Source organism: Panthera leo, chromosome A3, assembly GCF_018350215.1.
Source record: "Panthera leo isolate Ple1 chromosome A3, P.leo_Ple1_pat1.1, whole genome shotgun sequence".
NCBI classification, from domain to species: Eukaryota; Metazoa; Chordata; class Mammalia; order Carnivora; family Felidae; genus Panthera; species Panthera leo.
In genome coordinates, this window is record NC_056681.1 from 24,937,511 (window position 1) to 24,949,713 (window position 12,203).

General features: G+C 50.0%; 1 protein-coding gene across 9 annotated transcripts in view; it reads right to left on the minus strand.

The window, feature by feature from the left end:
* Positions 1–1,835: 1,835 nt before the first annotated feature.
* Positions 1,836–12,203, minus strand: part of RALY (RALY heterogeneous nuclear ribonucleoprotein) — an 84,561-nt gene continuing 74,193 nt past the window's right edge. For 6 of the 9 annotated variants that reach the window (XM_042931187.1, XM_042931188.1, XM_042931184.1 and 3 more), the window contains 7 exons: positions 9,817–10,081; positions 8,331–8,403; positions 8,096–8,143; positions 5,870–6,036; positions 5,030–5,143; positions 4,632–4,822; positions 1,836–2,204 (listed from right to left, as the gene is read on the minus strand). In XM_042931187.1, the coding sequence (XP_042787121.1) occupies positions 1,851–2,204; positions 4,632–4,822; positions 5,030–5,143; positions 5,870–6,036; positions 8,096–8,143; positions 8,331–8,403; positions 9,817–10,072 (1,203 nt within the window). In that variant the 5' untranslated portion in view covers positions 10,073–10,081 and the 3' untranslated portion in view covers positions 1,836–1,850. Of the gene's footprint in view, positions 2,205–3,393; positions 3,443–4,631; positions 4,823–5,029; positions 5,144–5,869; positions 6,037–8,095; positions 8,144–8,330; positions 8,404–9,816; positions 10,082–12,203 lie in introns of all 9 variants that reach the window. The other 3 variants (XM_042931192.1, XM_042931193.1, XM_042931191.1) reach the window with 3 other exon arrangements.

Below are 12,203 nucleotides of genomic sequence, written 5' to 3' on the forward strand. Positions count from 1 at the left end.
ATGGCCGCATAGAATCCGAAAATGTTATTACAGTGCAATGGGCACAGAGCACTAGGCTCTGGAGACTCAGGAACACGGTGCCAGCCCTCAGTGTTAAGTCCACTAAGGCCTCAGCCTCTACCCTCTCTCCCCCTGCTGCCCAGGGTCCCTGACAGGCACACCTATGGGGACTGTGAGCCCACTTGTGGAGCTAAAGCTCCAAAAAGGCAGAAACTTTGCTCCACATCACATTATGAGGCAATGGCTAAGCGAGGATGGGGGCATTTGGCTCAGCTGTGGGTCCAGAACTTGGGCTGCCTCAAGGGCGGGTTAATCAGCCCCCTGCACAGCTTGGGAATGCAGAGCCACACTCAGGCTTCAGACTGCTAGCCGGCCAATGACAGGCAGGAGGGGCTGCCCAGGGAGGGAGACACGAGACAACAAAAACTTCCCTGGGTGATTCCACACCCAGGGTGGCCTAGCTTGAGCACTGTCTCGAGCCCAGCCTCTAGCCTCCACCAAAACCTGGGGCCAAAGTCTGGGGAAAGTTTGATGGAGACTGCTGTAGAACAGTTGGTCTGAAATGGGATTTTCAATAAGAATTCCAGCAGGCCTAACACTCTGAGGAACATGTAAAGACGACTGGAGAGCCCAAACCCCTTTCTGATGATGGGACCGAATTCTCGGTGTTGGGAAAGTTTGTCTAGAAGAGAGAATGAACAATTTTTGAAGAGCAGTAAGCTGAGAAGAAAGACTTCTCAGAGGTGCCTGACACTGGAACAGCAGCTTAATAATGAGTGGGTATCCCTCAGATGGAGAAAGGAGCAAGAGTACGTGCCAGACCAGGAGCAAAGCACGCTTCTGGGTGTCTGCCCACCAAAGCCCCACACCAGAGAGACCAGACTAACTGACCACACCTTTGTCACCAGGTTCACAGGACTGGGGAGGGTACTTATATAACCTATGAGTGAATCAAAAAGATCCGCTGTGGCAGGTGATCCTCTCCTAGGAATTTGAACGCAGGGAAATTCGTCAACTTGTGGAGTAAAATTAGGACAGAAGTGGAAATTTGAAGGAACATTGTCAGTTGTCAGAGAACAAAGCAAACATCTAGACAGGAAGCCCAGAATAGGTACAGGGAAGCCACAGGTATCCTGATGCCAACTTCCTACTGCTTGAGGTTAATGGGAGTGAGGCTCTACGTCTTGCTGCCTATGAGAGGGAAGGACTTGTTTTGTGTGGGGCAGGTGACAAAAGACAGGAGAGGCCAAAGTATACAGGATCATGTACAGGAGTTGGGAGTTTTGTCCCAACGGTGAGCTGTCAGATAAGGGTTTTACAGGGAAGGGACATGACTCAGAAAAAGCACCATAGTGGCTAGTGGGAAATGGGGCAGGGAGAAGCCAGAGACTGGGAAGCTGGTGAGAGGACACAGCCCAAGTGAAAAAACATAGCATCCTAAACTAGGACAGAGAAGAGAGGACGAGGCAGTTTCCAGAATCATCTTAAAGCTGGGAAAGACCAGACTAAATGAGAAGCTAAGACCTGAACCTACCACTGCCTAACCAAGTAGCTCATAACTGCTTGGCACTTCAGCCACCAAAGTATTCTCTTCGGCACTGGGACATCTGACCCTCCCCCAAGAACCCTACTAGCCATTTCTATTCCCATTTTAGCTGTGGAAACTAAGGCCTAGACAGCCCAGCAGTATGCACCCGAGATAATGCTCCCTAACCGGGAGAAGTGAAAGAGGAAAAAGAACAGGGTAAAGCAAACCAGACTAGACTCTTGGCATGAAGCAGACTAGACCAGACTCTGGCTGGGCAGGAGGACTAGGATACCTTAAGAAAATAAATACAAACCATCCCATCTCAGAGCAAGTTGGGATCCAATCTCTTTATTGTCAGGGTACCCTCCCGTGACCCTCCCCTCTCCAAACCTATAGAAAAACCCCAAGCCTGGGAGTGTCCTGGGAGGGGAGGTAGAGTGTAGGGAAACCTCTGTCCTCTGGCCTGGGTGGTGCCAACAGGGAGGGTGCGTGGGGAGGGGAGGCCGATAACTGCACCTGCAGAGGATGTGGCAGTGGCTGGGACGTGTGGGGGAGGAGGTGCCTGCTGCCAGCTCTCCTGGGACCCGCTGGGGGTGGTATCCAGGGGTGGGTGCCCAACATGAGGCCTGATACAGTGCACGCCCTTCTCCTGCCGCTGGCCGTTGCTCCTGTCAGGCTGAGAGAGAGAGAGACAAAGGAGAGACTGAGGCTGGCAGGAAGAGCCCCCTGGGACCCATGATTACTAGGGCTGGGAAGACAAAAGGGCAGAACGGTGTTTACTGTTTGCGGACAGAGATGTGCCTGTGCTCTGGCTCTCGCCTCCTAATTTTCTGGCCATACAATCTTGGGTGAGTCTCTCCCCCTCCCTGAGCCTCCATTTCCTCACCTGAGCCCTGCACCTCATCTGAGAACTGGCTTCACAAGGTAAAAACTTAGCTACCTTGGTAAAACCAACCATGAAGCTCCAAGAGGATGGATTCCATATATACAATTTCCTAAACTGTCTGGGGAGCTCTTGCTGGTGGAGCACCTCACAAAATGAACGTGTCAGGTGTAAAGACACCTCTGAGGTCAAGGATTTCCTCCACCCAAGCCTGTCTTAACCTGAACACGACCCCCAAAGAAATGGGGCAGAGCAGGGGGGCAAGCACTGGCCAGAGAGTAGGCTGGGACGCCATACACCACTGGATTCAAACCTAGGCTCCACCGATTACCACCTTGGGATCTAGTGAGATATATGCTACCTCCCTGCCCCTTTCAGTGCCTCAGTTCCCATGTGTTACACTGATACAATCACAACCTTGCAGGGTTAAGTCCTAGCCCCTAAGCCTGGCACAAACATCACTTTGATGATGAACTGCTCCCTCTGCCTTACCATGCAGAGCTAGGAGGACTATGGCCACAGGAGACTCCTGACCATCTCCCACATACCAAGGACCATCAGAACCCTGTATTTTACTAAAGCTGTTCCCTCAGATACCTCTCCCTCAGTCCTGAATAGGCTCAGCTAAGTATCAACTCTTCCACCACACCCCTATGGACACCCTGCCTCTACAGCCCATCATCCTGCTCACACTGGGTGGACATGGTTTGTGTCTTCCTCCACCAGACTCTGAACTTCTGAAGGGTGGAGCTGGACAACATGCCTCAGAGTGCACTGAGGGAACCCGTGCAGGGCTGGCCTGCCTGGCCCATCCATGGCTCCTGCTCCCACAGCCTAGCAAGTTCCTGCTACAAAGGAGCATGGTCAAATGGCTGACAGGATGGAGGGGCCATCCTTGCTGGGCATAGCAAGACCCTGCCAGGTCTGCTTCATGGCATGCCTGCCACTTCTCTTCACCCCCTGTCCGCCAGGAGCCCCATACCTGCTTACTGCAAGGCCCCATCCTCCGCGTCTGTGTCCTGGCTGTGCTCCTGATAGGGAGGAGGCAACAAGAGACCATACATCACTCACTACCAACTCTGAGCCATGTCCTGGGGCCCACTGCACTTCTGGAGACCAAACTCCGAAAGAGGGATGGTTATGGGACCAGTTTCAACACAGCTGGCTTGGGATCCTGACAGGATGGTCTGAGCCCGTCCCCCAGAAGAGAGACAGGACCAGTCAAGGGCGTTCTAGGTGTGGCAGGGGAGCACATTTCTACGTAGAAAGACCTTCTTAGACTGTAGCAGGTTGAAAGCCTGGTGGACGGGTGAGCTCCCTATCCTTGGGACAGCTAAACCTTTGTTAGGGCCTTTATGGAGACTACTATGCCTAAGAGAGTAAATGGGTCCAAAAAAGGAGAGACAAGCTAGGGACATAAGGAGGAGGATCTCTTAACTACAGTGGCCATGAGCCTATCTGTCCTCATGCCAGAATCCAGCACTGATGAAAAGGAGAAAGTTCCAGACCTGGTGAAGAAGTCAGGGCTCTAATTCTGGCTCATCCCCTATTAATTATAAGGCCCTGAGCAAGTTACTCTACTCCTCAGAGCCTCAGTTTCTTCACTGGGTAAAACGTGGGAAGAGTAGTAACTTTGCACAGTGCGACGCTGTTGTTAAGGTTAAATAAAGTTAGAAACTACAGGGCCTGGTGCTCAGTGAGTGTCTATGAGGTAAACAAGTAGTAGGCACACAACAGTTATCATACATACAGAGTCTGGTCTACCTTCCTACTTGACATAAGCTCCTTGCCAATGACTTCCCGGCCTCACTCTGAAGGGTTCCAATAACAAAGAACTCCCTCCATGCCTCTCATGAGACAATCTGTTTTATGCTTAGGCAGGAATAGCTTTTAGAAAATCCTCAGGTAAAGTGGATACCCAACCTCCCTGAGGTTTCCCCAGGCAATCCTAGTCCTGCCCCCTGAAACTCTGCAGACTGTGCTCCCTGAAGCCCCTGACTCTTCCCTTGTCCAACCTGTATGGAAACCAAGTCTAGAATGGGCCCTGACTCAAGAGAGGTCTACCCTGGTCCTCAGTGGGACTTCTGACTGGCAACTGAAATAGGTATCCCCCTTCCCAGGAAGAGGAAGGAGTGAGCTCAACAGGGACACTCAGCAGCTCAGAGGGTTCCCCCTTCCCCTGCTCCCCTCCTATGCACCCCTCCCCAGCTGTGCCCTCACCAGCTCTTCCTCGCTGTGTGTCAGCAGCCCCTCCTCATCGCCGTCGTCTCGAGCCTGTGCTTCTCCCTGGGGCGTGCCTGCCTCAGAAGCCGTGTCCTCTTGGGGGGCTGGTGGCCGGCTGCTGCCACCACTACTGCCCCCACCACTGCCACTGGCACTGCCACTTCCGCTGTCACCCTTCTTCTTGCCATCTTGAGGGGAAAGGGGTGGGAAGAGGGGAACAGAACTCAGCCTGGGGCAGCTGCCCAAGGCAGGATCTTAGCAGCAGCTAGGCCTCGGCATGGTGGATCCATGTGGCGCTGGAGGCCACAGCCCTTCTCTGCCCTGTGCGCTGACCTCCCCGCACTCTGCCCTGTGCCCCTGGTCCCCGAGCTAGGCAAGGACCCATGGAAGCTGACCTGGGTTGGCCTTCTGCTCCTCGGCAATCTGCTCCAAGCGGCCCAGCAGAGCATCGATGTTGGACTTGATCTGCGTCAGCTCTGTCTTGATGGTCTGCAGTTCACTGCTCTTTACTGGGAGCACAGGGAGTATACGTTGTCACCCAGGGGCTGGGAGCTTGACACTAACCTAAGATCCTCCCTAGTCCCATTCTGTCAACCAGGAAGGCAGGCCAGTGGCAGGAACTGTCTTCATCCATGGTTCTTTTGCCAGCAAAAAGGCTGGAACTGCCCGTGGCTTCTCCCTGAGACTTTTGAGACCATGCCTATAGTAACCAGTCCACCCTTCTGCACCTGGATCTCTTCCCATGACCTCTCAACAATGAAAGGGACTGGAGATGGAGGAGAATGCAAATGTGGCATGCACCTGAGCAATCATGTGTTCTTCCTTATGTTAAATAGGGTGGTGCCCAGATTTCAAGGTGTATGGATGGATGTGGGTGTTTTACCATCAGATTTCCTGGGTGCCTGGCTGCAACATGTGTACACCAGAATGAATGTGCACACCAGCAGTGGGCCTGTGCAAACTTGTCCTTATTATAGGAAAGAGGACACCTTCTCCTCACTGGGCTCCATGTCACAGCACTGGACATTTCTGTGCCCAACCCAAGCCCCTCCTCCTCATAGGTCAGGCTTTTCCTCTTACAAATGCAGTAAGAATACTCACTTGGTTGTGCTAGAGCTGCAGAACTGTGGGAGATTTGTTCCTTCATCTATTTTCCAATGTAAAAATATATGATTCTATTATTTTGCTAATGAGGAAAAACAAAAAAGATCTAGGAAGAAGATACAGTCACTCACACTTGATCTTGGCTGAGCTGGTGGTAATGGCTGTGGAGCGGGCAAAGAGCTTGACAGGTATGGTGGTTTTGACACGCCGGACCAAGGGGACTGTGACCCGGGGTCGCTTCACAGGGACTGCCCTGGGCACTGGCACAGGTGACAGGCGGCCCCGATAGTCGAAGAGCCTGTAGGGGCAAATGGGCCAGAGGCTGCAGCATGGCCTGTGGCCACCAGAAGGCACTGCGACTCTAGACAAGCACGTGCTGGTGAAGGGCTGGGCAGCCTGTACTACACACCTCCGCCTGCTCCCAACAAGCCCTGGGAGTGAAGAGGATGGGCTTCTGGCACCTTAAAAGCTGCCGGGACTCTCATTTCATCCACCTTTCCTACCAGTCAGGTCAGATGAGGGCAGGTGAGGTGGCAGGTGGTAATGGTTTCAACCCTGGTTCAAGGAAGGAGCAAACAGAGACCAGCCCCAGAAAAGAGCCTTCCCCAGGTCCCCCTAACACCCAGGCCTGCCGGCTTCTGCTTCTGCTCAGTCAACTGCCACCCCAACCTCTGGTCAGAGTTTGCAAATGTCCCTAAAGCAAGGCAAAATTCCAGCTGGGAACAAAAAGATGTAGGAATAGGGAGTCCCTAAGCCTGCCTGAGCTTCAGTTTTCCCGAAATCTGCTTAATGAGGATGACTACCTCAAATTCTGTGCCAGGCCCCCACCCTACCCCACCCCAAGGCTATTGTGAGAGCAGGGCATGAGAAAACTTGGTTAAAAGCACACATGTTAAAAGGTGTGATAGGTGAAGGCCAGGGTACTGAGACTCTCAAACCAGGAGACTATGACCTCAGAGGCATGAGGCTGGAGTCCCAAACACCTGTCCTCATTCTGGGCCCTCTTAATCACACCATCCCTCTTACTCCACTTCAGAGATGGAGGGGAGGAGATCCATTAGAATATCAAGGTTGGACAACCAATCAGATCCCTGGGCTCCCAGACTATGCTGTCCCCAGTGTCATCACCCAGCCCTCTCCGACAGAGTTTCTCTTCCTGCTCATCAGTCAGAAGTTCAATAGGCTGAGTAGGGGTATCTCCCACCACATCTGCTACTATTACCTTTCTTCAGGGAAACACAGCCCTGGGGATACACTATGGAATCACTTTGGTGACAGCCAGGAAACATGCCATCACTAGACAATGCAATGCCCCATGGCTTGGCATTCCTTTGTTCAGGGAGCCCCTGCCCTGGGGTGGGGATGGCTGGAGATGGAGTCTCTGGGAATGGATCCAGTCCCAGACCCTGCATTTCTGCCCCTAAGGGGAGGGGGCGGCTCTGGCCTTGGTCAGAATCACTAACCACAGACTCCCAGAGCTGGAAGAGCCCTGAGGGATTACTTAGTGTAAGCCCATTTTACAGACTGGGAGGGGATTTGCCCAAAGTCACACAATCCATTCAGTGGCAGAGCTGAGATTAGCACCCAGTCTTCTGACTGACTCTCAGGCTAGGGCACATTCCACTACACCGCACTGTCTCCTGAAACCATTCAGAGGTGAGAAAACCAAGGCTCAGAGAGGTTCTGTTCTTCCTGGACAGACTGAGGCAGGCAGGATGGGAAGGACGAAGGAAGGGAGAATTTTGGTACAGCCCCCATCATGATTTCCATTTGGGAATATGGCTAGTGCCATAGAATGGAGCCCACAGCTCAAGGCTGGGGTATGGGAAGGCTTGAGGGTGAAGGGATGGACCACATAGCCTACCAGGAACTAATTCAGACCTCCAAAGGACTGCTGGCCTCCTGGCTATAAATGAAAGGCCAAGAGGTATTCATTGAGCTTTTGAGGCTCCTTCCAACTGGCTGAGCACCTCAAATAGGTAAGGAGACTAAACAGCAGGAACATGAGGGCTCAAACTCCCTGCACCTACTCTAGTAACCTTTTCTATAATCCAATTTGCTACGGTTATATGTCCCTTGCTGTCTAGCCCCACTGAGTCCCAACCCAGGATTAGGAGGAGGAAGGGCAGTCAGAATGGGAGACAATGTGGGGTGGGGAACTTCTGACCTGGGCACCTGCAGAACTAGACCCTAGTTCCAACTCTGCCACCAACTTGTGGAACAGCCTTGGGCAGATGCCCGTCCACACCTCTAGGCTCCAGTTTCCACATGGAGGACTGAGTGGGCTACACCAGTAATCTCTCAGGACCCTTCCAGCTTGGCTTTTTCATGCCTGGGCACGCCCCTTCCCTGCTCACCTGTCGTAGAAGTCGTCCCGGTAGTAATCATAGTCAAAGCTGTAGCCACTGGGGAAACAAAGGGGAGAGGGCTTAGGGACAGCCACTCAGCCCACTCTCCGCAGGCCCTCATCTCCAAACACCTCCCCAAATTCTAGGCTCGGCACACTGTCACCAACCAATGTTCACTCCCTCTGTGGAAAGAGGGACCAATCCCACCCGGATGGAGAGAGACAGAAGAGACAGAGCGCCCCACCTGTATATGGCGGATGCTGCTCTCTTTAGTCCCTTGGGTCTGTTGGGCTTGGGCTCTCCAGCCATGTTGATATCTGTGTGGAGAAAGGAGGCACAGTCAGATGCTGGCAGGGTACCAGGGAACCCAAACACTTACACCTTCCTGCACAGTAGCAGCAATTTCTATGTGTGAGGGACAATGGACTCTCCTAACTAATACAACCAACAGAGGTCTTCACACATTAGACTCCTACCCACACATCACAGAGATATGCCTATTTACAAATTCGTATACATTCAGATGCACGCACGCTCACACACGTATCACTCACACACACATGCTGTGGACATCACACATATAAGCATTCTCAAGCACACTGATGTAAATAAGTACTTCAGATACATATCTTCACATACGTGTTCACATATCCAGGTAATCAAGTCACACACAAAAATAACATACAGACTCTCAAGTACACTGAGACTTGGCTCCGATGTCATATACATAACTGCCTATCTACAAATGAGCCACATTCAAGCAAATATCCTACCAAACATCTTTCTACCTAGAATGATGCTTAGCCTATGACAGGATCTCAATATCTGACAAATAAATATGCATATCTTCTTACACACACTTAGTATATTCTGACACATACACTTTACATATATACATTCTAAAGATGTGTTCACATATTCTCCACATGTTTAGTTACATCCACATATCACACGTTCAGGAATACATCTATCAATATCCCTTTTTGAACATACATATACACAGAAGTAAGTGCACTGTACACACTCCACGGTAGACTACCACATGGCCACATCATATATACATAGCACCAAGGCCAAAGGCACCTACTTCACCTTGTGCTCCTAGCCCCTCCTCCCGGCTCTCATAAAGAGTTCCAACCTGGGGACACCTGGGTGGCTCAGTCGGGTTAAGCATCTGACTCTTGATTTTGACTCAGGTCATGAGCTCATGGTTCGTGAGTTCAAGCCCCGTGTCGGACTCTGCACTGACAGCATGGAGCCTACTTGGGATTCTCTCTCTCCATCTCTCTCTACCCCTCTAGAGAGCTCACTTGCTCTCTCAAAATAAATAAATAAACTTAAAAAAAAAAAAAAAAAAAAAAAGAGTTCTAACCTAAGACATCTGTAGCGTAATGTTACAGGCTATGCTAGTCCACTCTGTTCCGTTTCCCTTAGGAATCTGCATTTTAACCAGAATCATAAAGCTTGTCATTAAGAGTCACTATGAAAGCAAAGACAAGACAGAACCATTTTTGAGAAGCTTCTAAAACTCAACTCTGCATATCTTATAAATACTTAATTTATAACTTAAATATAATTTACAACTATTTAGTTATAACATTTCAGATAGGGGTAGGGTAGCAAGTAGTAGAGTATGGGAAAAAAAGAAAGGTCTAAGAGGGGAGCTGGAAAGTGAAGGCCAGCACCTGCTCAGGAGAATACCAGGAGCAGGGCCAAAGAGAGACGCTTACCCAGGGTCTGCCCGGCCAGCACCCGCCCATTCTCTCCCAGCACAGCTGCCCGGGCATGACGCTCGTTGGCATACTGGACAAAGGCATAACCTTTGTGCACAGAACAGCCGGCTACACGGCCATACTTGGAGAAGATGGTCTCTACATCTGACTTCTTCACCACAGCTGTGTTGAGGTTTCCGATGAAGACTCGAGAATTGATAGACTTGGGGTCATTCTTGTTGGTTACATTGCTTGTCTGGATCTTCAAGGACATGGTGGCCACCTAAAGAGAGAGAGAGAGAGAGAGAGAGCCACTGTGAGACTGGGTCTCCCAGTTGGGCTCAAGGGCTACCCATGGCCCAAGTCCTAGCTAAACTGGATTGCTCTGTGCCCTGCTACATACACACAACCATACAGCATTCAGCCTCCCCTTTAAACATCTCACTGGGATGCTGACCTCATGGCCAGGTGTTTTGTATATGTTCTCTCATTTGGTACTGACATGATATGCAGAACCAAGACATTTCACAAGGGAGAAAATGCACAGTCAGAGGTCACAATGCTAGTGAGCAGCAGGGCTGGGATTTGAACCCTGGTCTGCTGGACTCTAATTCTTTTAAACTCATTCTTTAATGCTTATCTCAAATGTTACACCATGCAGGATCTAAATTTGAAGACCTTCCATAGTTTTTCTTCTGTTCCTTCAATGTATAACCATGGTGAGGAAGTCATATGGTAACTGCGGATAATACCTGCTCTAGAACAACACCACATTACGAAAATTGCTGTTTGATGCAGACACTGACCTAGTTGTGGCTGTCTTTATTGGTACCAACCATTTTTAAAAAGGTGAGTGAAATAAGCCTCACTGAGCACTCATGGCAGGCTAAGGGTGGCAGGCAAGATTGAGTAATCACAAGACTCCATTAAATATTATTACTATTACTCATATTTTACCAGAAATAGACTCTAATAAGTTCTTTGACTTGTCAGAAACAGGCCAGTTGGTCCCCACAGCCCATTTTTTTCATCTCTATCACTCTCCTTCCCAGAGCTAAAGCCAATTTAAATATTATAGTTAAGTCAGCATATTATCTATTTTTATACTAACTCATTCAAATTTTGTTGTTTGCTTAGAGATAATATTGTACCTACACTTCACTCTCTACACCCTGGCAATGTCTTTTACCCCAAAGGGCCATACAAATCTCTCCTATCCCCAACCCTGGACATGCTATAATAGAGCACAGGCTCCAGAGGAAAAGGAAAAGGAGGCTTGATGTCAGTAGGAAAAGTCTAACAGTAAGTACTGGCATTTCTACTTACTGGCCCAGACTTCCCTGCTCACTGGCATGGGTTTGTACAAATCCCTTTGGAACCTTCCTATCTCAATACCTCATTGTAGAGCTATCACAGAAGGTGCTGAAGACCCTAAGCAGTATGTAAAAAAACAAAAACAAAAAACCTCTCATCAACCTAGGCTAACTGTAAACACCTGCTTACAAACCTAATATTTTGGGGGCAGAGTGAGCTTCTTTTCAGGGAATTAGAGCAGAGCTAATTATAGGCAGAGAAAGCGGTATCTTTTGTTCCACTATGGTAAGAGACCCTTTTCTCTTCAATCCTCCCAGTCTGGAAGCTGGCATGTTCTGACCAGCAGATGGCACTCACTGCAAGGAAACCATAGGCTGGACCTGAGAATAAGTAATTCTGAGGAAATTCTAGGGCAGGCTTGCAGTAGCTTAATGGATATACTGAAGTCAAGTGTGTACCATCCTAGGTAAAGGACAGGGGCTGAGAGGGCACTGCTACTGATGAAGGAGGTGGTGCCAGCTTTGGAAAGGGCCTGGAAAGGATTCTTTGGTGCTCAGTTTACTTTTACGTCCAGTCATCATTTATTAAGCAGTGAGGAACATAAAAGATATTATCCATGAAAACACTTAACATAACGTCCATGTGCAGCAGAAAATGCTCCATGTATGTGGGTTCCCTTGCCCACCCCACCCCCCCAGTCCTCTGTGATAATCCCTCGCCTAGCTGGATGACAAGCCATTCAAAAGTTAATTCTTCATCCATCCGTGGATATATATAAGAAGTTTGTGGGGCTCTTCCACAGGCATCAGATAACTCTCCTGGTTGGTTCAGCTCAGAGAAATGAAGTTTGGGCTCAGGGAGAAGCCACCTGCTGTGGCTGAAGGGAACCAACCACTGACGTGGGTTGTAGACCAAGATGGAAAGAGAAGGGGGGCGATGGTTCAGACCTGTTGATGTCTACTACCTCTGCCACTGACCTGGCAGGGGCATGACAGGTGCTGGGCTCCCTCCTACCTCTGGCAGGAGCCTCTAATACCAACCACTGACCAGGAAGCATTTGCTGAGCTACTATGTGTAGTTCTACAGCAGGA